At 38.5% G+C, this 27,748-nt stretch overlaps 1 protein-coding gene across 1 annotated transcript in view; it reads right to left on the bottom strand.

Annotated features, from left to right (window-relative positions):
- Window positions 1–430: 430 nt before the first annotated feature.
- GPD2 (glycerol-3-phosphate dehydrogenase 2) overlaps window positions 431–27,748 on the bottom strand; it is a 139,365-nt gene continuing 112,047 nt past the window's right edge. Inside the window, exons 9-17 of the mRNA XM_021703376.2 lie at window positions 26,611–26,804; window positions 15,245–15,379; window positions 14,819–14,994; window positions 14,138–14,269; window positions 13,051–13,209; window positions 7,191–7,303; window positions 7,028–7,106; window positions 6,740–6,838; window positions 431–3,803 (exon numbers count right to left, since the gene is read on the bottom strand). Of these exons, the coding sequence (XP_021559051.1) occupies window positions 3,678–3,803; window positions 6,740–6,838; window positions 7,028–7,106; window positions 7,191–7,303; window positions 13,051–13,209; window positions 14,138–14,269; window positions 14,819–14,994; window positions 15,245–15,379; window positions 26,611–26,804 (1,213 nt within the window). The 3' untranslated portion in view covers window positions 431–3,677. The remainder of the gene's footprint in view (window positions 3,804–6,739; window positions 6,839–7,027; window positions 7,107–7,190; window positions 7,304–13,050; window positions 13,210–14,137; window positions 14,270–14,818; window positions 14,995–15,244; window positions 15,380–26,610; window positions 26,805–27,748) is intronic.

Below are 27,748 nucleotides of genomic sequence, written 5' to 3'. Positions count from 1 at the left end.
AATCTTTCCCATTCATTTCTATTGATTTTAGTTATGATAAAATTCATCAGTGTGCCTGGCAACACTCAGGCTGAAAAGCTCTGGTTGACCAAGGGGAAAAAAAAAAAAAAGGAAAGAAAAAAAAGAATTCAACAGAGTTGTAACAGGATGAATATAATTTTAGAATAGGACTGCACAAATACAGAAGTCGTGCCCTAAAGGCTCCAGCAACAAATTAATACAAATAATTCTGGCAGTCTCATAAAATTACATCTGTCTATGCAGAGATTCACTTTTGAGATAAAATTACAAAATTACAAGCCAGAAGAATTCATGGGTAAGGGCCATTAAAAAAATAGTTTGTGGAAATATTATCAAACTTTTTTTAAACTTCAACAGTAATCAAAGTTATTTCTCTGACTGTAAGTAACGTAAAAATGCCAGCAACTGGACCATTTTAATCAGCTTTATTGATTCGTGCTTTCAGTTCTTATTCAGTTAAAAACAAGGCACATTAAATACATCTTCTTATTGCTCTATAAATGCATGCAGCTCATTCTGTATATCAAAAGTAATAAATAATGGCGATAAAACACCAAGACAGTTATAAAAATGACAACCCAGCCTCAAACACAGTATTTAACAGTCCCATCTAGAACAATAACCCAACACAATACATGAAAGCACCACATATGAAGGCATGCAGTGCACATATCCACTCCAGCACGGCTTGTACTTGATAGTCTTTAAAAACACAGTAGGGCTTTTTTATTCCCTGAAAAGGGTTGACATAATGCAAAACAGTGCAAGTTAGAGCATCACTGACTTCAATATTATTACATTCATATGCCAAAAATCTTTACGCATAAAAAAGGAAATAAGATCAATGATCATCCTTACAGTATGTTCAGTAAAAGTCACAATGAAATTTTTGTTGTTGTACAAAAGACTAAGTTACATAATATTTTGGAAAAGACAAAAGAAAGCTAAAAACTAAAGCAGAATAGGGAGCATGCATTTAATAGAAGAAATCCTAAAGTTACACGTAGTATAAATTGATTGAAAGCAAGAATATTGCAAACAGCATGAGGGCTATGAGGCAGACAACCTTGGCTTAACCAATAATCCAGCATTGTCACTATTGTTAGGACTGTGGTATAGGGCTATTTAAAGGAGCATCCAGCTCTTCACCACAGATGGGGGTTCCTTCACCTGAATCCCCTTAAAGGCTCTTGAAATAAATCACCGGATGATAAAGACAATCTCTGCACCCCTCATCCCCATCCACACAGAATCATAGTATCACATTTGTACAAAAAGAAAAGAAAAATTCTCTCCTGCTTGGAATAGGTTTTGAAGGGGCTAATCCCTCCATTTCCCTTCCCCTTTTCTGAAATCAGGTACAGAAGCTGTGCAGGTTTAATTAAGAACTCACACAAAAATGCGGGGGTGCTTTATTCACACTAGACTTGGAACCAGCTCACTTCCAAGATGAGTCTCTGGGATTGGTGAAGGAGCGTATGTTTTAGAATTAGCAGATTTTCAGCAAAAGCAGAGATGCTCAAAGGAAGCAAAGTGCGCTTTTCTTTGTTCTTAAGGGAACTTCACTCATAGCAAAGCGTGCACAAACCAGGCCTGTTGTACAAATACAGCTCTGCCCAGGCCAGTCAGCCTATAAAGCCGGTCCCTACTGTAATGGGTTCAGGGTTCAGGGAGGGCACAAGTTCTCGCTATCTTGATCTAACTAGAAAGAGAGAAAGAGAGAGAGCACAAATGTACTATATTGTGGTACGTCATCTGCGGTGTTTTAAAGGACAGCTTTTCTATCAAGGGTCACCGGGTTCTAAACAGTGAAACTTATCGTCTTGATAGAAAAACACTAAATTACAAAGCCACATGCTTCCAATATATATTTTTTTAAGGCAGTGTAAAATGTTCACATGTTTGGAAGAAAAACGTTCACAGTGATACCTGGGAGCATCCCTTGCTCCATTTGAGGTTTTTCCTTTAGGAAGTGGCAAGTCTAAACTTCATTTAAAAACAAGTGAATGTTTTGAAGTGGGGCGGGGGTTTAGGTGGTTTGTGAACCTCCAGTGTTTACATTATGACATCCAGGCTCATACCCCACTTGAATGAGGCAGAAAGATATTCTACAATGCTCACGTAAATAGAAATAACAGCACAAAAGTGTTTTATGTACCAGTTAAAAAAAACAACTAAGCTCTCAAGTCTGTGCAATTAAAGCCTGCCATTAAATACAGGGTTATATCTCCTATTACATACACAACCTGACCTTAGAAAATAAAAAAGCAGGTAGTTAACCTCACAAGAGGAAGCACAGTGGATAAATATTCAGATGATTGGTTAAAATGCTAGCAAAGTATTGCAAAAGCATACCAAATTGGCCCTTTAAATTCCATGTATTATTTGTTAAATTCAATCAGATTCATTTTTGTTTTTGTTTTGTGTCTCTCTGTGTGTGTGGTGGGAGAAGGGTCTGTGTGTGGGTGTGTGTTGTGCGTGATTTTTTCTTTTCTTTTTCTCTGTGGTTGAGAACTTCCCACGGAGTCGCGAAGGAGAAAGGCTTTAAGCAACCCAAATGACCTTGACTATTGCAGCGTTGTGCCTTTTTACAAATAATTATAATTAAAGTTAAGTAAAGGTTACTTCGATCCTCTTTTACTCTCCGTTTGAAATTACTCCCCCAAAATGATGCAATAAACTAAGCCAAAGAGGCCACGTTTGACAACAGCACATGCGCCACAGTTTAGGATTTGGGGACTGAAAATCGTGCCATCGCATGTGGACATACACACACAGATTTTTAATCCTTATTAAAAGGATTTATTACTACTGTAAGGATTTGAGAAATTTAGTCTCATCCCATTACATCCAACTTGCCACTTAAACGCTGGTTTTAAAATATGAAAGCAAGGATCTTCCTGGCAACTATAATAGTCAAAGAAAAACCAGCAGTGACTGGGGAAAAAAACCGAATTGCTGAGATGAAACTATCAGTGTAACTTCCAGCAAATGTCAATGCTATCCTTATCTTACACCTGTGATTCTGGAAGCGTTCAGAGTTTCTCTTTGAGACTCGCTCCTATAACCAGATCTAAACTTTGTCTTCCCTCTCCAGTTTTGCCAGTCATACCCTAGATATAAAACTGCATGGTATTGTTTGGATGGGGAAGGCAATCCATCTCAGGGAAGAAGGATCTGAGAGGTCTCCAGAAACACTATCATTTCTATAGGTCACTCCCTGCTCAGTTTCTGTTAGGAGCAAATCCTATCTACAATCTTAATGTCCAGAGCTTTGTGCACGTCACGAGAAATTTTTCCAGCTTCTTTTCAATTTCGGCCAAAATGCTCTGTCCCTAGGAGTGATTCAGAATAAATGAAGAGACGCACAAAAAGGGAGTGTGTCCAGTCTAACAGGTTACAAAATGGATGCAAAGCATTAAATCAGTGTGCATTGAAAGTGAGAAAAAAGATAAAATATACTCTTTAGAAGCTAGATTGAATGGCAAATACAAATAAAGGGTATACATCAACGTCCTAAAGCTTTGGAATGCTTCCCAGTGTTAACAAAGGCAGCTATCCATGGCCACTATTTTGGAGTGGTGTAAGTCATCTCTGGTTGTTACATGATGATTTGTTGTTCCTATGTCTGCTGGCCGTGGATTTACTGCCCAGACTCACAATCCTCCACAACTTCGGTCCACTGGAATGGGGACTCTTCTGTCGAGGTTCTCTTCAGCAGTTTTCATCAGTATTGCGAGCCGGCTTCCAGACACCCTTCCTTTCTGAATAGCACTCATCAGCTTCAAGAGAAAACAGGCAACAAGAGTCAGAAGGCAGGCATGCTTCCTCCCTTTTTCACCGCATTTTAATGGTTACCTCTGCAGCAGGCAGATGCGATTAAGTGCTCCATCAAAAACCATAGCAGGTATTACAGCGCCAATAAGAAGAATACAATTTTTGAACATTTCAAAAAGGAGGAAAGGGGCAGGTATTTCAGGGCTGCCAAAACTATACCTACCTAGCAAATCAGCCTGCTTTTTAAAAGCAAATTGAATGCATCATTTTTTGCCTCTTTCATGTGCTCAGGGCACATATCTTTTTGAGCAACTCAAATATTGGAACTTTAATATCATTTAAAAATCTGAAAAAGGAATCTCAGGGATTGAACAAAGACAAACCATAACCTATATTTAACTACTCTTTTTTAGTGTTACTGTACTTGACAACTTCAAGTCCCTTAAATCCAAATTCCTTAAAGACTTTTTAAAGTAATTTATATTTAAGTCCTTGAAATGGACCCAGAGATCTACCTTAAGAATTAAAAGCACTCCACAGCCCAGATTTTAGTTAATTCATTTTTATCCAATGGATAAAATCAGAATTAGTCTTGAAATTACATGCAGTCAGCGGGCAAAGGCCTTTAATCTGGAAGGCCCTTTGCAATTATGAGCATGGGGATTTTTTTTTTTTCTTTCTCAAGTTGATGTGGTTTTAACTATTTGCTTTTCTTGATCTCACTTCCCCAATCGTTTGTATTTATTTATTTGAAAAAGAACTGACTTAGCCATTCATCAGGAAAAATTCTCAAAATATTTTTAGGGTTATACTCTTTAGCCTTCAGAGATACATTTCTTAAAAATGACTCTGAATATGAGTCAGAGGCATCTGCCAAGGGGCTGGATCAGAATTTCATGACCTTATTAAGAGCTGTTTCACAAGCCATTGCTTATTAAAGATGGACTTCTACACACAGAGTGTCATTAGAGCCCAAACCTAAAAATAAAGTCATGTAACCATGCAATATCTGTAGTGATCCTTCCATGATGATTAGTGAAAAAAACAGATCTATATTCAAAAAGGTGTTTAATGGGATAAACATGGGCTCTTTATGTTCAGAAAAGAAAAATATTTTATTCAAAAAAAAACCCAACCCTGAAAAACATACTTTACATCTGACAAACGGTGTAACATAAAGAATGCTGACATCTAAAGACAGAACAATTTATTGTTTATTGTTATGTCTATGGTTCCATTAAGACCTTCTAAGTTTATCGGAGCTAACAAAACTGATAGAGCTAGAGTTTCTTCTTGATCCATAAACATTATATGATGTACCAACCTTTAAAAATTCAGTTTTCTTTAAACATTACAAGTATCTTGAAACCATATTACGAGAAAACAACAACAACAACATTTGGGTGTGAATATATTTCATGAGAAATACGGTCAGCATTTTTTAAGTTGAAAATTACACTGTGTATTTGTACTTAGTAGAAGCATGAATAGTCTCTTTCATTTAGAAGTGGACAAGAAATAATTATTGAAAAACTCTACAAGGAAACCTGCAGATGGTTTAAATTATTTTTTATGTGTTTAATTCTATTGCACTCAAGAAAATGACTTAAAACCCAAACCACATAGCATATCCATAAAATTAGATTCCTATTGTTTCTAAAACTCCAGGTCTTTCAACCCTAAATGCTGTTGTTTATTTACAAAATGCAGGAAATGAAGCCTAAGCTATTTCTTTTAAGAAAAGTTTTTTAAAATTCTGAGACAAACAATAAAATATTCTCGAGAAAAAGCTAGACCAAAAAAAAAAAAATTATTAAATGGTTTCTAATTTCCCAGCATATATTTTAAACTCCATTTCAAATGTGCACTTAGTTAAACAGTAAGCTAAAGAACTAAACATTCTTTTTTGTAATGCTGGACACAACCTGTGAAAATTTTCTGCATTTAGATTCAACAATGCTCTTATCTAGAGCTCATCTCCAGAGAGACAATTACCATTTCCTTTGCCTTGATATTGTTTGTTTAACTTGACACAGTGAAGAAAGGGCTCACATTGACCAAAATCCCCAGCATTAATTTATTTCATGTTCAGCATTCATCATTGCCAGGGTGCAAGCAAGACCTGGCATTCATTTGAAATACCTGCCCAAAAAGCACTGCGGAAAAAACCTGGCCGCTTGGAAACCAATACATTCTTCATATGATCAGAGTCCTATGGACGGCTGCAAATAACACATGGGTTTATTAAATTTCTTTCTTTTAAGGAACTTTTAAGGAATGATGTGCAGATTCCAGTTTGAAGTTGGAATAACAGAATTTACACCCTTCACGGTTACAATGAAACAAGTGAGCCTTGGGAAAGTGGAACAATGGAAGTAGAAATGCTTGAATTATAGGGTCTTGACCCCAAAATACAGGTTTCCTTTCTTTTGCTTTTCAGGTTCTTTATGATGTAAGAATATTATAATTACATTTCAGAGTCTCTAGTAAATACCGTCAAATCAGTACAACTAGGATTTTTTTTTAACTTCATAAAAAAGAATTACTTTCCACATTAGAAATATGGGTGTGCGTCTTTTGAAGCAGAGAAAGCATAGTCTGGCAGTGGTAGTCCATGGCCTATTTCTCTAAAAAGCATACTTCTTATTCAGCCCTTTAAGCCATAATTAACTTGGATTTCATCTAAATTGCCCAACACAACAGAATGTCTTAGAAGAAAAAAAAAAAAAAAAACAAGAAAGAAAGAAAGAAAGAGAAAAGAACATGCACCATGAAGAGCCTGATCCTTGAGGGCAGACAGAGGCAACTCTTGCTGGCTTCAAGCCTTCTTTTTTTCAGAATGAAGTGACAACCATGTGGCCTTAAGAATCCATTCTCGAACAGTCATTCACAACCAAAAGATAAAAAGCAAATACACGTGTTTCCCCTCACCACAGCTCACCTGCAAAAACTCATTGAGTTCAACCTGTCCATTTTTGTTCAAATCTACTTCATTCAGAATTTCATGTAGTGTATTCTCATCCATTTGGATGTTGATACTCTAAATATAAGGAAAGCACAAAATAATAAGGTTTAATTAAAAATGATGCATACCCTTTTATTAATGCTACCAACCTTTCAAAAATTACAGGAGAAAGTTACTTATAGAAAGCATTAGATGCAGAAAAATGATCTCATCGAGTTTTTATGTTTTTCTGCTAGCAAAGATATTGAACCAAAAAAAGATTACCTCTAATACACGCTGAACATCAACAATGGTAATAAAGCCCTTTTGGTCTGCATCAAACTTATGAAATCTCTTCTTGTACCTGGAACACAACATTGAACATTGGAAAAATATACCTACGTGGGTCAAGTCAAAACAGAGAAATATGGAAACTTATTAGAAGTACCTGTCGATGTCGGAAGGCAGGAGGCTAATTTCAGAGTGATCTGTTAACTGTTCTGATCGAGATTTATAGCCCATTTCATAATACAGAAACTTCCTGGCTGTTTCAAGTTCCTCCTAAAACACAGGCATACACAAAGTTCAAAGATTTATGGAAAGAATTATTGATTTTTTTTCTCCTTTTTTTTCCTTTCTCACTTTTCTGACCAGCACAATTTTTTATTTCTTCCAGTTTTACTGAAGTATAATTTATATTCAATAAAATGCACCTATTTTAGATACGCAGTTTGATGTATACTCTACCACGATCTAGATATAGAACATTTCTATCATCCTAAGAAGCTTCCTCGGGCCCTTTTTTTCAGTTGATCTGCTAGCCTCAGGCCATCACTGATCTGCTTTTTGTCTCCAGAGTGTTTTTGCCTTTTCTCGAGTTTCACATAAAAGGGTCCATATAGTATGTAGTGTTTTGTGTCTGACTGCTTTCACACGGCACAATAATTCTGAGATTCACTCACGTCGCCTGTTTTAATATTTCGTTTCTTTTTCCTGCAGAATATTCTCACCCAGTATCGTCTAACCAAATCTAGAAAACCCAATCCTTGTGGTTTGGTGACAAAGCAATTAAAGATGGCACACACGGTCATTGACAGACATCATGGGATTAGCTACTCTGAAGCTTTGTCACAAGGATGCTGAGAGTTGGGTGGAAGTTACATGGTCACGAGAAGAAACAAGCTCTCTGAACAGTTACTCTGACACTTGCCACTGTCCACAGCCTCAGCAGATAGTAACTATTGTTGAGGACATTGTCTTTCTTAGTTTTTCATGGCACTCTCCTGCTGGCTTACAGCTTACAAACCGTCTTTTTCCTTCCTTTCCCTTTTTGGAATTTTGTACTACATTTGCCCACCTTCTGTCTTCTGGTTCTGTTCTTATTTGCCACAATATTTTAAAGCTCAACGGTAGTTAAATAATCCCATCTGCAAATTCTCTGAGTACCCGAAGATATCATTTTTCTGGGCTGGCATATAAACTCATTTAGAGCAGTCTCCTATTTGAATATCTATTTCCTCTTACCAATATTTATTTTGCTCTTTTCACACTGAAAACCGTTCTCCTTGACACAAAAGAAGGAAAGAAATTTGGTATTAAACTCTGAGTTGAATTGTTCTTCCTTTTCTCCAGCATTCAAAAATATGGTGCCAGTCACTTTAAGCAATGATCTAGGTTAAGCCTTACATGTATTCTTTTTAGTTTTTTTAAAATTTATTTTTGGTGTCCTTAGCATTTTTTCCCCAACCTTTAGTCAACTCCTGACACTATTCTATTCCTACATCCACATTAGTCCAGGATACCCTTTCATTATGGAGCACTTGTCTTCCATCTATTTTAAATATGGTGTTTATCGGCTGGCTTTGTTCTGAGTCACAGTCCCATTTCTTCACTTGCTGCCCCTTTTTCCTCCTCATAAGAATCAATTTTAAAAGAATTTCTTTTGGTGAGCCTCTCTCAATTGACTTAAGTGGTCTTCTCTTTAAAGTCTCTCAAGGAAATGTATGTTTTATCTGAAGGTATAATGCTATGTTTATCTGAAGGTAAAATGCTATGGCAGCATTTTCCAACATGCATCCTGAGTAGTACTAGTCTCCCTCCTTCCAGTCTTTCCAAAGACAGAGAGGTGGGTCCGTCTCTGAATAAGTTCCCTTTTGGAAACTGACAATGCACATAGGCATTCGAAAGGCACCAAATCATCTGTGCTAAAGAAAATGGTTTCGTTTGTTGAACTCAGAATTTCCCAAATTCTTCTGTCCATGTAGTCGTCTTTTGATTTACACCTTGCGGAGCACAATTTGGCAATGTCCCATTCTCTAAATGTCCTCACCAACTCCTCTATCAATCCCCAGTTCCCCTAGACAATGTCTTCTTCCCTAATCAGTTCTTCCAATGCGGTTGGATTCGATCTTGAGTAGCTGTTCTCTAAATCTTTCTCTCGATTTTGAAAAGAGACATACATTTCTGAGGTATATAGTCGGTTGTAACCACTCAATTAGATTTCAAGATCCTTGAAACTATGAGCTATTTATTATTCCCCTAAAATATTTGGTATAATGCTCAGTATACAAGTCACTCATTAAGTATTGACTGGTAAAAACAACCACAATTCATCTACAGAGAGTTATTTATCACCTTGTTCTGCTTTCACTTTTGCAGGTTAAATAATCCCAATGCTTTTAACCTTTTCTCAGAAGTCCAGCTATCTAACCTTTAATTCTTTTTTTCCTTCTCCTTTGTTCTCTCTAGACTGTCCACAGGTCTCATTAATACTCCTACAGCTCAGATACTAGATAATAACTTTAGGTCTTTTATTTCTCTTACTTTGTTGAGGGGAATGGGAGAATATTTCTGAGCACACAAATCTACTCATAAAACTTGAACTGAATGAAGTTAAATCTAGTTTCCTCAGGAGGGCCAAACACAGCCAGTTTACAGAATTTTCTTCTTCCTTCCTACCTCCTACAGCCTGAATTCCTGGCACCAGCTATCTTCCTGCATATTCAAATCTTTCCAACCATAATTTTTACAGGAACACATTATCCCCAATCTTTCTATATGGTAACAAAAAAAAAAAAATGATTGGCATTAGCAAAGGAACAAGTTTCACTCTTGGGTTGTCTCTGTATGCGGCTTTAGTCCATGAAATCAAAACTCAACACTGGAAGAGCTACAACCAGTCCTGCCAAAGCAGAGGCACCAGGCCAAGGTGGGGAAAGCGCATGCCCTGAAATCAGAGCACCTGGTTTCGGCCCCCGTTCCACAGTTTACTAAGTGTCTGAACTCTGACTGGACTTACTCCCTGAGCCTGTGTTCTCAACTATAAAATGGGGGTAAAGGTTACCTCTGACAGACTGTGGTCAGATTAAGGACCTCTTCAGCCAGTGACTTCTGCTATCAGTACACTACAAACATTGCATTAAAATTACTACAGGAAAAATTTTTTAAATGTAGGGCCATGGTTTCACCCCTGAAGACCCTGAATCTGATAGCCTAAAGTCACACCTCAAAATCTGTTCTTTTCCCTACATTTCCAGGTGACTCTGATATGTAACCACCTTTGGGAATCTACACCAGCAGGATCTATGCCCAATCCTTCCTTACACCTTCCACATAGGACACAGATGCGCAGTTATGTCCATTCATCATGGACAGTTATTTATTTAGGGCCTATCATGGCTGGCACTGAGGTTACAGAAACAAAGCAGATCATGTCCTCTCCTTTGGAAAGCTTATTTCCTGGATGAGAGGCAGATGACAAATAAACAAACAACTAAATACATGGTATATCAAATGGGAACAGATGCCAAAGAGAAAAATGAGGTAGGGAGAGGGATAGGAAGTGAAGGGATAGGCCATGAGGGTATTTAGGAAAGACCATTCCAGGCAGAGGAACCAGCAGGGCTTAAATAAGGAAGAGCAACTCAACTTGTGGGGAGTGAATGAATGGGAAGTCCAGAGGGATCAGAAAGGTGGTGGCCAGATCACAGAGACCTTGTAAACCACTGTCATGACTTTGGCCTTACACTGAGTAAAACAGAGGGTGTTTCAGCAAAGTAATTGTTAATTATCAGTCCTCATCTTACTAGTCTATCAGCATCATTTGATACAGTAGATTACTTTCCTCTTCTTGAAATATTTTCTTCCTCTCCTTCTGAGAAACAACTCTCTCTTCAGTCTTCTCACACTTTCTCCAACCTCGCTAGCTATCACTTTGCCTTTCTCAGGGAGTCTTCCTTATCTACCCAACTTTTAAACTCTGGAGAGCTCCAGGGCTGTGTTTGAACAACTTGCTGTTATCTAACTATACAAACTCCCTATGTGAGCTCATCCAGCGTGATGGCTTAAATACCAACTCAAATTTACATCTTTACTTCAGACCTCCCCTCTGAACTTCATTTGGACTGACATATCCAATGATCTGGCTTATGTTTTAATAGAATCACGTAAGAACACTGCCTTGTGGGAGGGAAGCTTTTATAATAAACCATGGAAGAAATGCTGGTAGCTGGAAACAGGGTGATATTAAGAAGGGGTTGAATTCAAGCCATTATTGGAAGATAAATATGATACAGTTTGCTGATGGATTCAGATCAAGGATGATATTAAGATTTATGCCTAAGGAACCGAAAGGTGGAATAGCTATTTTTGACGTAGAGAGGTTAGGAGTTGTAGTAGTAGTAGTGAGTGCTGGTGGTGGTTCACATCCCAAACAGATGGTGCTACGGACTGAAGTGTTCCCCCCAAAATCCATATGTTGAAGCCCTAACCCCCAATGTGATGGTATTTAGAGACGGGGCTTTGGCGAGGTCATTAGGTTTAGATGAGTCTTGAGAATGGGGTCCCCCTTCCTCCCTCTCTCTCCTCCATATGAGGACACAGCAAGAAGGCAGCTCTCTGAAAGCCAGGAGGAGCCCTCTTACCAGAACCCAACCATGCTGGCACCCTCATCTCAGATTTCTAGCCTCCAGAATTGAGAGAAACGAAGGCCTGCTGTTTAAGCCACCTAGACTGTGGTATTCTGTAACAGTAGCCCGAGTAGATTAAGACAGAGAGGATTCCAGGTAGCTCAAGAAGGAGGGAGGAGTCCACTGTGTCAATGCCACTAAGTGAGTGAGTAAAAGGAGGACCAAGAACTGACAAGTGTATTGAGCAACATGGAAGCCACTGGTGAGTATGGTCAGAGCTACTATAGCAAAGTGGCAAAAACAAGCTTCAATCGAATGGGTTCAAGAAAGACTGGGGGATGGGGCGCCTGGGTGGCTCCGTCGTTAAGCATCTGCCTTCGGCTCAGGTCATGATCCCGGGGTCCTGGGATCGAGCCCCGCATCGGGCTCCCTGCTCTGCGGGAAGCCTGCTTCTCCCTCTCCCACTCCCCCTGCTTGTGTTCCCTCTCTCACTGTCTCTCTCTCTCTGTCAAATAAATAAAATCTTAAAAAAAAATCTTTTAAAAAAGAAAGACTGGGGGCGCCTGGGTGGCTCAGTTGGTTAAGCGACTGCCTTCGGCTCAGGTCATGATCCTGGAGTCCCAGGATCGAGTCCCGCATCAGGCTCCCTGCTCAGCGGGGGGTCTGCTTCTCCCTCTGACCCTCCTCCCTCTCGTGCTCTCTGTCTCTCATTCTCTCTCTCTCAAATAAATAAATAAAATCTTTAAAAAAATAAAATAAAATAAAATAAATAAAAAAGAAAGACTGGGGGGGGTGAAGTACGGAACCAATGTGCACAGAAAGTATTTTTCCTATAAATACACGAAAATGTCTCTGCATATTACAACAATTTGATTTAATTAAAATCATGAAAATCTTCTGTTTATTACAACAAGCCCAGGGCTGTAAATGTGGGCATCTGAGCATCATTGGCTTTTTTTAAATTTGGATATAAATATAAAATTCCAAATGACACAAATCAATAAGCATTTAGTGGTCAGGCAATAAAACCACTATTTCCTGCCAACGGCAAATTTGCACAAGTGTGAATTTCACTAGAGAGTACATTCTAAAAGCGTTCTCAATGAAAACCAGAAAAGGTTCTACCCACAATCATTATTATCCTACTTTTTCAGGAAATATGACCACAAATTTAAGAGTATTTTTCTATAAGGTATTTTCCAGAAACAACCAACACATTTTGGAATCCAAATATCTTTCCAGTTTCCTAAGGTCTAGCAATATTAAACACACACCCCCTCCACGCAGAAACTGGCAAGAAATCAAAAGTTCCCGTTGAAAACTATGCTAACCTCTACTAACAGACCAAGACATGACATGTTTATAATAGGAAGTGTGGTTTTAAAGACTTCTATATAATACCTCTTTTTTATAATCATCCCAATTCAGTTCTCTGCCCATCAGTTCAACAATCCTGGGTAGGGCTTCCTCTGCTGCCTGGACATTTAGGAAGGCCAGGCGAGTCCGCCGTGAAATCATATCCACTGCTGTGCAGGCATACTCCTTAATCCCATATTTCACCTGAGTTGAAATTAAAACAAAATTATTAGCGTGGGCCTTTTTTTTTTTTAAAGAAGAAATAACACTTCACTTAAAAAAAAAACTCACACTTAGGGAAAATGACATTGTTCTTTATACACTCTTGTTTTCTAGCAGGCATGAGACAAATAATGACATCATACAAGTTCCCTGCCCGTCTGCCAAAGAAGGTTTGTAAATTGGGACAAAATGGAAAAGAGTTGATGCTTTCTTCCTGAATTGACCCTGGCACAAACATGCACACTGCATCGTTTCCCATTTACCATCCACAGTAATCACTTACCTCTTTGCTTATACATCACATGGATGTTAATTTACATGGCCAAGTAGGCAAAGAACGAGTATAAAAAAGTATAGTCTCATCTCTTTAGGCTGTCCAGAGTTTTCTGTCTCAAGAGTACCCAGAGGACAGAAGGCTTGCGGTCAATCAACAAGCAAATGCTTACTGGACACTCGTGCTTTAAAAGTACAATGAATCATAAATAAATATTAGGGTGGTCTCTGGTTTCACAAAATGTAGAAACTTGATGAGAAACAAAATTTCAATCTTTGGGAAGTTAAGTGCAAACCAAGATGTGTCAACGGCCCACAAACGAGTATAAACTTGAAAAGTCACAAATTTACAAAAGAGGTAAACAACTGAGAAGTCACAAGACTTGGGTTAACTCTTTGGAGGAGGAAGAAATAGATATTTTCTATTAACATCATTACCACTGTCAATATCACTTCAGATTTAACATTTGAATTTATAAATGAAGGGATCTGGGCTGGGCAGACATTTTGCTTAAGGCTCTGGCTGGCAAATGGGCATTAACATTTAGTCATATATAATTTTTCAAGATGATGACAAATGAACAGGTGACCAGCATCCCACAGCAGACAGGAAATTCCCACATAGCCATTCACATACCTCGGCTTCAATGTATGGAAATTCTGACACAAGACGCACGCCAACAATGGGCCACCTTTTTCCGGTTACACTTGCCATTTTGGCCACCTCAAAAGCCTTGTCACCATAGGTGGTGGCAAGATGCTGTGCCACCTAGGGAAACAAAACTGCATTAGGCAGGTACTTTGAATATCAATACCATCCAGGCATGAAGCAAAAAATGCACACGCTTATCCTGTCAGTTTTTCATAGCCTGTAACTAATAGTTCCAGGAGAGTATTAGATTTTGATTTTGTGGGAGGAAACCACTTGGGCTCTGAATGCTTAGGCCAGCACTAACTCTGCCATGCATGTGTCAGTGTTTCAGTGACTGATGAAGCTTCGGCTTCACTCTGCCCCCAGTGTCACTTCTGAAGAGCAGCCTTCCATACCCTCGAGACAGAAAGAACGTGGGATGATGCTCTGTCTGCGGAGAACAAACCAAACCAACCCCAGACTTTAAAACAGAAACTAGTATGTGCATTGCTTTTTAGGCAACCGAAGAAAAGTCTGATCAGCTTTTTTCCTTAGTTCACTTCCACAGCATGCAGACAGAAACGAGCCCAGCAAAAGGAAATTCTAAATCAGGGAAGCCTCCTGGTCGCCAATTCTGTTTGTGGCCAACAGTGAGATGAGGTGAAGAATAGGATGATGCACACCCACCTCACTTTCAAGCCCATAATCCTGGACAAGCCTAATGTAGAGTGTGGGGCTCCAATCTTTGCCCCCTTGAAGGAAAAGCCCAACTGTTCTGCTTGGTCCTGCTTTCAAATTGTGAGCCTTGATAGCAGCATTTATGGTATCTTCTGCCATAGATCGATACGTTGTCCACTTTCCACCTACAAATAATTTGATAAATAATTCATTAGGTTACCATCCTTATTTTTCTTATGATGACCCATTTGCCAACCGATTCATAACAAAATTTACCTGTTGTTTATAACAAATATGGCAAAGCAATGTGTAAGACTTTACTCAGACTCATCAAAAAAATTCTCCGTTCATTAGCATCAAGAGAGATTCTGGTGTGACAGTGTAACTCAGGGTCCTATCTAAAGCACACCCAAAACACAAGGTGATACGCCATACCTGCTATAGTGATGAGGCCACTCTCACTGATATCCACGACATGATTTCGGGAGATGGACTGAGTATCTGCAGACTTGGGATCAGTAACAAGGGGACGGATACCACTCCATGCTGCCAGGACGTCCCCTCTTCTCACTGGGAAAAATCAATGGGAAGGGTGAAGAGGATGACCTAAAGATATTTCAATAAAACTCTGAAATAGCTAATAAGCAGGAGAGAATTCAGGAAAAGGAACACATGAATACAGGCTTTGAAAGAGAGAAGAAGCCCTTAAATATAACAACTAAGTGAGTGGATAAGTACAACAAAAACTCAAAGAATTATTTGGTTACAAAGATAATCTGCACACACACACAAAAAGCAAATAACCTGAAAATCACTGACACTGATTCCTACCAAAAGAGGAAACAAAAGGAACACATGTTACTAACCCTCAGCTGGAAGGATCTAGAACACTTGAAAGGAACAACAACAACAAAGTAGAAACAAAACAAAGACAAAGGGATAGATTCGTGACTTGTTACATTTCCACCTAGAATATACCTAGCTCTCTCTTCTCAGAAAGGACAAAGATCCTTACTAAACAAACAAGCCTGTAACAGGAGATTTTCTCCCCTCATCAATGCTACCCTCTTACTGAGCATTTATAGTAGGCCTAGGCTTGTCAAAGCACTTGACATCACATTTCATCTCATTTAATTTCACGAAGACCCATAGCATCAGTTATTATTATTCTCAACATAGAAATGAGAAAAAAAAACAAAAAAAAAACCCTGAAAAAGTTTAACCACCTAGCCCAAAGCAAACATCTTATAGATGCTAGAAGAGCGTAAGAACCCAGTTCTTCCTGATTATAAAGTTCATATTCTTACCCACTAAATGTACTATCTTTCAACTCCTGACAATCTCTTTTCCCCCCTTATCCCACTATCCTTATAACTGCCTCAAAAATAGGTACACTGGTTCCTCCCAGTTTAGGCACACCGTATTTCTGTTACAGTGTATGGAAGGTCTTTGAATATTGAAGATCCCATGAAATTTCTCTTACACTCTGTCGGAATACAATTACCTCTCTATACCAAGAATTGATGGACTCTACAGTAGAATTGGACAACTGTTGCACAGCACTCATTACTGACCTAAAAACGGATAAGGAGAATAGCCTAGTGGTGGTTCTGGTGCACCATGAGGCGCAAGGGCAAGGGCAAGACCCAAGGCAGAGTTTTCAGAATCTACTCTTCTTTAACCAGATCAGCTTCAGGAATGGCTTAGTCCTTTTCTTCTCCACTCTCCACAACAAGGAGCTGACCACATGCACCAACCCAAGAGTTGCCAAATGATGCAGATGATGAGGAAGTGAATGCTTACCTGGTCCTGCTGCACTTAATTGCATAGACCAATTAATCTAACCCTGGATAACAGAGGAGTAAGTGCAAGTTTGCCCTGACCATGACTTGGGATCAGGTGTTACCTCCTTCATCTGATTCCCAGCCATGACCTTCACTGATGAAAAGTTCACTATCTTTAGGACATCAAGACAATGGGAAAATTGGATATCCACATGCAGAAGGATAATCTCAAAGTGAATGAAAGACCTATACATAGAAGCTAAAACTATAAAACATTTAGAAAAGAAGTATGGGGGAAAACCTACATGTCATTGGGTTTGGCAATGATTTCTTGAATATGATGCCAAAGACATAGGTAATATAACATAATTATAATAAAAAAAAGATAAAATGGACTTCACAAAATTAAAAACTTTTGTGCTTCAAAAGACATTATCAACAGAATGAAAAGGCAACCCATGCCGTAGGAAAAAATATTTGTAAATTATATCTCTGATAAGAAGTTAGTATCCAGAATATATAAGAACTCTTAAAACTCAATAACTAAAACAGACAACCTGAGTGAAAAATGGGCAAAGGCTTTTAAGAGATATTTCTCCAAAAAAGATATACAAATGGCCAAAAAGCACATAAAATAGTGCTCAATATCACTAACCATTGGAAAAATGCAAGTGAAAACCACAATGAGATACACCTTCATATCCATTAGGCTGGTTATTATAAAAAGCTAAAAAACAGAAAAACACAGACATTGGTGAGGATGTGGAGAAACTGGGATAGCCTTATGCACTGCTGATGGGAAAGTAATATGATGTAGCCACTATTGATAAGTGTATGGCAGTTCCTCAAAAAATTCAACATATAATTACCATATTATCTAGCAATGACAATTCTGGGTACATACACACCCCAAAGAACTGAAAGCACACACAAAAAATTGTACACTTCCATGTTCATAACAGCATCAGTCATAACAGCCAAAATATGGAAGTAACCCAAGTGACCACCAATAGATGAATGGTTAAACAACATGTGGTCTATACATAGAATGGAATATTATTCAGCTTTGAAAAGTAAGGGAATTCTGACACATGCTACCTTGAAGACATTATCCTAAGTAAAATAAATCATTCACAAAAGGACGAATATTGGCTGGTTCCATTTATATGAGATACCTAGCGTCGTTAAATTCATAGCGACAGTAAGCAGAATGGTGACTGCCAGGGGGTAGGGGAGGTGGGTATGGGAGGTTAGTGTTTAATGGGTACAGAGTTGAGGAGAATAAAAAAGATCTGGAGATGGACAGTGGCGACGGCTGCACAAAAATGTGAATGTATTTAATGCCACAGAACTGTATGCTTAAAAACGGTTAAAATGACAAAATGATAAAAATTAACCATAATTTTTAAAAAATCAAGACAAAAGGAAAAATTAGCACATTTCGAGTCTCAGCAGATTAAGGAAATATTTTACATGTAACTTATAAATATCAGGACTCTCACCAGCCCATACCATGCCCAAACTTCATCCAAATTAAAATATCTCATTCAGGGGAGCACAGTTTTGTGAGCAGAGGACAGTGTGGATGTCAGATCCCACTCAGTCCTTGGGAGCGTGCCCTTGTACGGTGAACCTCCTGTGTTTATACACGGCACCACCTGAAAAGTATCTAGAAAATATCTAGCCGACTCTATCGAAAGAGTCACAAAGACTCCTTGAAATAGCTGGAATAGTCAAAAAAAATTTTTTTTTAAGGTGTCTAACCAAGTACGGGGGAAAGACCCTAAAAAACTATATTGAATGACAGATCATCCCTCCATCTTGACCTCAAATGAAAAAAAAAATATATATATATATATATATTTCTGGTAAAGATAAATTCACCTATGGTAAATCTGGCATATTTTAATATAGCTCCTTGAGGGCCACACTCTTAACATGACACACGTCTACAGCGGTGTTTAATCAAATCCATATCTAAACACCACATCAGAAGCAAAGGAAGAGGAAACATCATAAGCTGGTGCAGAAAGCCGAGGGCTTCCAGTCTTGTTAATTGGAGACCTACAGAGTCTCAATGCAAGGTTCCATTTCTAAACCTGCCCTTCTGATATGTGTATTCTCTTAATTAAGTTTATCCTGATGGCTTCCATGGAATGAGGGTTAATTCTTGCTTCATGCAATTCCACAAAAGTCTCGTGAAATGTCCACACAAATCATGCAATGTTTTAATCTTTACAAAAAACCTAACTAGGAAATTACCACTATTTTCCATTAGAGTTCAAATAGCCCTCTGAGTCAAAAATAAAACTTAGCCAACCACACAGAACGTCACTGTGGTCACCACAGTCTGCCGAGCATGTTTGTGAAATTCCTTAGGTAGCCACACTGATCAGGAATTTGGCTTCAACTCTTAAAGCCCTCTGACTGATTTTAAAATTATCTGATGGAAAATTAGACTCCCCAGAGTAAATCTGAAGCATATGAAAATAGTCTCTCTGGCAAATGCTTTGCCTTTTCTGGTATAACAGGCAGAAAAACACACCTGCAAAATTATGTTGTCTAAAACAAAAAGACCGAACTAAAATATCCAAGATTTCTGGAAACTTCACAGAGGAATATTAAATAAAACATTATGGATACTGATACCATTTTTAATCCTTACTCTTGAAATTGATACTCAAAAAAAGAAAAGAAAACGCTACCAGGAAGAGTTTATAATGTGTTAGGAAACTTATTTTATAGTTTAGCATTCAGCTCTTTAACCCCAGAATTAGATCAGATGAATGTTGGGATTAAATTTATCTAAAAAGACACATGTCAGGATAATCAAATTTTAAATCATATTTAAAATATGAGTCAGTCTTTATGGTCTGCAGGATTTTTATATTATTAGACCAGAGGCTGGTTGGATCAGGTTATCTATCAGTTTTCTCCCAACCTTAAGATCTAATGATTTTTGTGGATTATTCAAAATGCTATTTCCTGCTGAGGGATAAAGTGCTTGTATCTCTCCACCACTGAAATTAAGTAATGACCGATCAGGGCCATAGGCATAATCTATGTCCATAGGGCCGAGCATGGCTAAGCACATAAAACATGAATTCTAACCTCTTGTATAAAAGACAGCAACTAACTGAACTAACATGTTTCTCTCCTTATCACCTATTCACCCACAGTGGAAACCTTGCACACTGTTAAACAAACCCTAGTTAAAGTTCTTTGAAGAAAGAGATTCAAGAGCAGTAAGCAGAATAGAGAATCGTTAAGCTATCTCTTAATTCTGCCTGAAACTGCTGCAGCCACATTGGCTGGAAACAACCCCAGGATTAAGCCAACTTGGAGGGTGACAGAGTGAAGAGAAATAAGGACCGTGTACCTTAGAATTGCAGAATCACGGAATTTCTCACCTCTTGAGCCTTCTTATATCTGGAGGATTTTTTTTTTTTTACAAGATAACACATTTATTTTATCACACAAAAAAATACAAATTCAATGACTCTCTCAAATCGAGTCTTTCCTTCTCTAAAAGTGTATATAAATATATCTCGATTCCATAGAGTAGCTCTGTTCCATAGACTTCTCTGCAGTGCTGGAAACACTCTACCTCTACACGTCCCAATTCACTCGCTGCTAGCTGCACGAGCCTATGAAGCACTTGAAATGTGGTTCATATGACTGAGGAACTGAATTCTAAATTTTATTTAATTTTAACTAATTAAAAATGAAATAGCCACATGATATGCACATGCACGGGCTATGATGTTACACCAGGCAGCTCTAGAATAAAAATCCCCAAGCAGTAGATCTCACACTTGTCCTGGTAGATCAAGCCGGATACTTCCCACTAAGGCCCCCTTACCCACATCTCTAATTGAGCACCCTTTTCAGTGAAATTTGGCTGTATTCCCTTTGCTCATGAGAATACGATCCGCGATTAGCATGCTTTCCCCCCCAAATACTTCACTGTCCTAAGATGCTCCATATTTATCATTTTGAAATATCCTCTTCTCCTACTAAGCTCATGAGTTCAAAGAAATAAAAAATATTTTACCAGACTAAGTACTAAAAAGTACTAAATTAAGTACCAACTTTTACTAAATTAAATACTGAAGTATTTACTAAACTAACTACTACCCTCAGGTTCTTACTGAGAAATCGTTTCTATCATTCACATTGTAGCCACGAGTCGGTGGTGGCCATCACCTACTTTAAATTCTCCAAGGTATAATATGTGAAGAAAATCACTCAAGTCAAGGCTTTTATGCCTCAGAGCTCAAAAATTCATCTTGATTTCTCTGGTTCTCATACTGCCAGGATAGCTAAACCAGGTTTCATTACTGTTTCATTTTTCTCACCATGTTCAAAGTCTTTAGCAATGTCAATTCTAGTATTTCTCAAAACCCCAAATCTTACATCAAGTAGGGGTCATGAATAGTGATCAATATATAAGATGTGGCCTATTAAAACATTCTCTAAACTTTTTTATCAAACAAGAACAGCCTACAATACAAAATCAAAAGCAATAATATTTGGGCTTCTGAGCCAATATCCCAGGCTTTGTATAAAGTATCTAATGACTATATATTTAAACATTTGGATATTCTCTTCTAATATAAATAAATGCTTTAATAAAACAAGATGACAGGAAACAACACCATTACGGGAGTTGAGGAAAGTCCTCATTAAACACCACTTATTAGAATAGCTCACCCAGAGGGCACCCAGTTGACTATTTAAGTGCCAAATGCCCAGATGTTTAAAAACCCACGTGAGCACCTCCACAGTGTATAAAAGTACTTGGCAATATTTTCAAAAAGATATTCCCTTTACCATCATGTTTAAGGATTATTTTTGTTGCAATCCCAATAAATAACTCATTCAGGTTTTGGTGTATACAATATATAAAGAGTAAAATATAAATAGTAAAGTTGAATAGACATTTTCCACAGCTGGTTGACAAGACTAAGTGCTGTGTAATTGCTTCAAATTATAATGAATATTTCTACTCTTAACACCTTGGCAAGACAAGTGTTTGTTTTAAAAATTAATAGAAAATGACGCCCACAGGAAGTGACAATTAAGAGCCAAATGTGCGGGTTTGCTTCACATGAGTTATTTAGCCATACATTTTGGGGTGTTCTTTCTCCTGTTTGCCACTTTCAGAAAATCAATAAAACACATGTGAAAATATCTAAATGAACACAAGGGAAATAGTGTCAGAAATCAATACTTCTCTACCAGCATGTTTAACCTGCTGAAATGAAGTGTTAATCACAGAAATAAGATACCATATTACATTTATAAACTAATGAAACTAGAAAAAGCAAAGTGTGTGACACTGTAATTAAACAGCTGGAGGACATCCAAGCCTGTGTAAGTTGATAACCCTAGTACAATCTCTGGCAGCGAAAAGGCAGGTCTGCAGTGAGTCGATATGGCCAGCTCGGTTGTTAATTGAATAACAGGCAATCTATAAACACTACTAATTGCATATGTGAAAACCTGTGTACAACTCAAGACGCTGCCTAGAGAAACACTCCAGAAAAACTACATGGATAAAGCACTTGGCAAATCTTCTGTCTCTCTCAATCCCTTTAAGTCATAGCTTAGTTTCACCACTGCCTCCTTCTGATTAACCTCTACCCAGCAGACTTAATGATACATTTTTCAAAAGATCATTTTTCTTCCTAACCCAATACACACCACACAACTATCAATTACCCATTTCAGAAAAGAACAAACAAGTAATCTAGAAAATTCAGCCTGTGAATGGAAGGCTTTCTAAGTCGTAAAAGAAGACATGGTCTTATTCCCAACAGGCAAAATGCTTTTCAGAATTGTTCCGACGCATTTTGCCGAAGTGCGGCAGCTGCTGAGAACAGCATGAGTGTTAAGATTTGACACTTTTTTTTTTTTCCCTTCCTTAAGGATATAGCCATTTGGGGAGGCTCAGAAACTGTTGTCAGAATTTTACTTATTCATCCATTTAATAAATCCTTTAAAATGATTATGTCAACCCTGGCGAATGCAAAACATTTCAAAACTATCGCTCTAGGACCTAAACAAACTTTATTTTTTTAAATCTGCAGAGAAGACTGCTTGGCCCAAGGGATTAGTTATAAGATATGAAACGTCCTCCAGTTTAACATTCAAATCCAAATCAGGCCCGTCCAGAGCAAAGGTCATGCTCATTCTGCAAGTGTCTAGCAGTTTCCAGGAAATGAATTGAGAGACTTAATCCACTCTCTGGTGGATATAAAATCACATCATAAAACCTGGAACTACCAGTTAGAGTACCGTGTGGTACTCAGAAGCACAAGTACTGCAGCTAGACTGACTTGTCCTCATCCTGACTCCAACGCGAACAAACTGCGGGCAAGAAGCTGAAAGTCATGGGGCCTCAGTCTCGATGTCTATAAAATGGGAACTGCAAAATATACCTGGTAAGGTTGTGATTAGGAACCAAAGAGATGATAGAGGCAATATGCTCCATAGAGTGTCTAGCCTAAAAAGTGCTCGGTAATTGTAGAGTTTTAAAAAACGAAGCATGTATTAACCACTACAGACAAAGGGGAGGACAGAAAGATGGGCAGCACCAGCCTACAGTCAAAGACCTGAGTAGGGCTCGAAGCTGACTTTCTCTCCACACTTCATCATAATGGAAGAGAAATCGGGTTACACCAGAATTCCTAGGAAAAAATGTAAATTTAAACGTCTCCACTTTAAGATATAGACATATAGTAGCAAACTGCATTCTACCAAGACTGAGGGGAACTCCTCAAATATGAGGCCTTTGGTCAACTGGAAACACACATGGGAAAAAAAAAAAAAAACTATAAGGGATCATTATTAATTGTTTTAAAAAAAAACAAGCTGATAAGTAGCACAGGTGTGACAGACGGTGTGCACTGGGAAATAAGTGAAGTATATGAAAGCACTGTCACCTCTGCTTTTACCCCAGATATTTGCTCCCCAGGGAATTCTTTTTTTTTTTTTTTTAAGATTTTATTTATTTATTTGACAGAGAGACACAGCGAGAGAGGGACCACAAGCAGGGGGAGTGGGAGAGGGAGAGGCAGGCTTCTCGCTGAGCAGGGAGCCCTTTGCGGGGCTCAATCCCAGGACCCTGGGATCATGACCTGACCCGAAGGCAGACGCTTAACGACTGAGCCACCCAGGTGCCCTGCCCCAGGGGATTCTTAATCCCAAGAGTCCCTGGACTGCTAGGAGACAGGCCTGATTTATAGTGTTCAGCTAGGAATTTGGGCCACTTTTACCAAAAGTCAAAATTGGCAAAAAAAACCTCTTTGTCAGTTTTACCAATTAACCTGACTACCAAAAGGCATGGGAATTGACAAGACTTTTACAGACCAACCCGGTCCCAGCAGGTATTGCTAAATCTCCTACGCATTCAGAGGCAGAATAAAAGTGAGGAAGGGGTGGCAGGCTTCCGTCTCTGCTACAGCCCAAGGCTCATTTCACTGGTGGAAATCCCCACCTACGATACGGGCACAGCAGCCTTTTGGAACCTACACCTGTTTCCAGCACATCCAGCCTCTCAGCACGTATAAGCAGTTAGATTTCTCATCTTACTGCATTTGAACTTTAAGAATTTGGAAACTGTCAACATAGAGCTCTCTGCTCTTGAATTAATTTTACTTCTTGCTCCAACAATCTAAACTTCCTGCTCGTAGGGTCCAATATAAACCCACTTTTAACAAATATGCTACTCAGGCAAATGTGAAACGAAGCAGGATTCATTAACAATAATCAATACACTAAAATACAATCATATCCAGGGGCGCCTGGATGGCTCAGTCCTTAAGCATCTATCTTCAGCTCAGGTCATGATCCCAGGGTCCTGGGATCGAGCTCTGCATCCGGCTCCCTGCTCCGCAGGAAGCCTGCTTCTCCCTCTCCCACTCTCCCTGCTTGTGTTCCCTCTCTTGCTGTGTCTCTCTCTGTCAAATAAATAAATAAAATCTTTAAAAAAACCACACACATAAAATACAATCATATCCAGATGAAAGTCCTCTTAGATTTCAAAAGAAAAAAAAAAAAGTATCCAGCTAAAATCGCATTGCATTTTGAGTACTGAAATGCGGGTATTAAACAAGGCATGACCATTTCCCAAATAACTCTATGTGAGGGTGTGTATGAGAGAGAATATAAACATTAGCCACATAGATCTCAGTTACATGTAGTTCATACATTTGTACCATTAATGCAGGTACCCAAAGAGACTTTACTCAAAATGAAATGACATCCATTACTTGAAATCAGAAGAAACTCAACTATACAATATGGATCCTTCAATTAAACTAGGAGAGTCCCTGGGACCATTTTTTTAAAGCAGTTTGTTTTGTTTGTTTGCAAATGTGTGATCACAAGATGACAAAAAATCCTTTAGGGAAAAAGGATTCATAGATTTTAGTGAGTCACATCAAGAAGAAAATTGTGTCTCTGCATGTCCTCCATTGAAGCCAACATCATAGAAGATTCCTGATATAAATAGATGAAGACTATTTTTCAAAAATCTTAAAATTTCTATCTTACTATAGAAAGATTTTCAAACTGTTACCCGCATCCAAAACCCTGAAAGCGCCTATTACTAATTCATTTTAGTTCAAAACAATAATGAGTAGCATACCAGATAGACAATAAGCTTGGTAGCTGAATAAAGAATGCTTACCCTCCAGGAGCTCCACGTGAGAATATATCTTAGACTCTTACCTATAATACAATGTTGTGATACACTAGACCAACGTTCTATGGAAGTACAAAGGATAAGGATAGGGGGCTTCTGAAGTAGAAACAGGATTTTGTCAAGATGAGAAGTTGGGGGAAAGGGCATCCCAGAGCGAAGTTTCATCCTAAACAAAGCGTGTGGTTGAAAATGAATGAACTGATTTGGAAATGACAAGACTATAAAGTGCATAAAGGTGGAGTGGTGGACTATAAAGCTGCAAAGCCAAGTCGGGACGAGCCTTGGAGTCCATGCAAGATAATTTAGAATTTCTCCCAAAGTCAATGAGGAGACATCCAAGGGATATTCTTGAGTGAGGAGGTGATGATGAGAATTGTGTTTTAGGAGAGTCCCGATGGAAGGGTCAGACCGCGGGGGGCACCAGGGCCTGACCTCTGGAAGCCAGTTAGAAGGCCCGTGTAACTGCCTGAGTGAGAAGTGAGGCAGGTATGACCAGGACAATGAAGTGAGAGGAGATTTACGTGATACTTCAGAGTGAGCATAGACAGGAACTGGACTGGATGTGGAAAGAGAAGGATCACCAAAGATGAGCACGCCATTTCTAGCTTGCATGACTGGGTGGTGAGGCTATTAACTGAGGCAGGAAATACAGAAGGATAATGTTGGAAAACTTCTGAAACTAGCCAGGGTAAAAACTACTTGTTATATATGTACAGTAGAGAAAATACTATGACATATAAACTAAAAGTACAGTATGCCCAGGTTAACATGGAAAAGACGTCAACTTTGGCTTTTTCAATTTAAAAAAGCATACTTATCCTTCTTAGCTAAATCCACTGTCAACACTCTACTTTTCATATAGTAAAGCTCACTAAGCTTCTTAGATTGTATATCTCCATCCTCTCATTTCTTTGATTATTTCCTATGGATATCCTATATCTGTAAATCAGATCTTCTTAAACTCCAGAAATTAAATCTTGATGCAAACATTTCACTCTCTCCTCAGAGAGCATGCATGTTTGGAGCTCATGCATGACTCATGTACGGCCATTAGAAACTATCAGAAAGGAATTGTACGAGTTTCATGGGAATGCAGAAAGTAGAGGGGAACAAAGGCGACTTCTTCCCATTGTTTTATAATTTGGGCCCCATAAATCTTCCAGAAGAGGTGGTCAGTACAGAAGAGTTTGAGCAGGCCCGGTGTGAAAGAGGAGTCACACCAGGGATGTGGCAGTTACCAGTGAGAGCTGGGATGGGCTGGGAGGTATAAAAGAAGGAAAACAGACTCGGAGGAATGCATCAGTTACCTTCAACGTCACAACTCAGGTAGTTACGCACTTCATTCAAAATGAAATTGATATCTTCTTCCGAAGGAATGGGATGGTGTGTGACATCAGTTGGAGTGTCGGTAGTACCGGCTATAGTCATCTTCTGCCAGGGTAAGAAGAAGATAACTCGCCCATCACTGGTTGCTGGGTCAAGAAGTCCCATGCTCTCAGGGCTGATGGAAAAAGAAGGGTTGTACATTTCTGAACTTAGCAGATGTTCAGTCCTTCATCTGCATTCTAAAAACTACTTCGTTCACTAATTGTCATATAAGCAAACAAGAAAACACATGGACTATGGCTTTTACTGCCAAGGCTCTGCCCTAGAAATTCCTAAAAGAAAAAAAAAATAATTTTGGTAACAAAGAAGAACGGAGCAAGTGTGATAATAAAATTCACAGCAGAACCAGCCCTCCCCATTTCAACAATGCAAGGTTAATTACAAAAGTGGACTTCACCTTCCAATTGTTTGGGTTTTTATATTCCGGGGACCATTCACATCAGATAATGTCAGTGGGATAAATGTCTCTAATTCCTTTTATGATGGTCAATTAAGGCGAGCTCTTCAACCTTTTTTCAAGTCTATGAAAAGCATTTTCCTGGGACATTTGACATTTGGCACATCTTTCAGCATAAGGTCTCAGAAGTACATGAGAAAAGCCAGGGATCTAAGTTTCTAGAAACTAAAATGTAATCAGAAAGTTCTTTACTCCTTCGTAACCCAGATGGACTTATACTACTTCACCAAATACGAGATTTTTGACTTTATTTCAATTTTATAGAAACCTCAAGAAGTGCATCAATGAGAAAAGGGCCCAGTTTTCTCCTACTACTTAAATAACAATGTATCAGGACAACGTCAAAAAGGAGAGGGATATCTTAGCAATGACAATCTTTAAACAGATGTAAGAGGCTAAGGTCTTATGCTATTAAATCAAAGTTCAAGGATGCCTCTTTGGACAGATTACATAAAATCTTCCAAAATATTAGTCAATAATTTTCACTAAACGTATACTTAATATTCTAAAACCAAAGCATAAAACACACTTGAAATAATAGGCAACTATAAATACATAGTAACAAAACCTGTCCAATAGTGCCATTAAATCGGTAGAAACTG

This window comes from Neomonachus schauinslandi, chromosome 3 (assembly GCF_002201575.2).
Source record: "Neomonachus schauinslandi chromosome 3, ASM220157v2, whole genome shotgun sequence".
In the NCBI taxonomy this organism is placed as follows: Eukaryota; Metazoa; Chordata; class Mammalia; order Carnivora; family Phocidae; genus Neomonachus; species Neomonachus schauinslandi.
The sequence above is the reverse complement of the archived record's forward strand: the minus strand, read 5'-3'. Positions and strand labels throughout refer to the sequence as shown.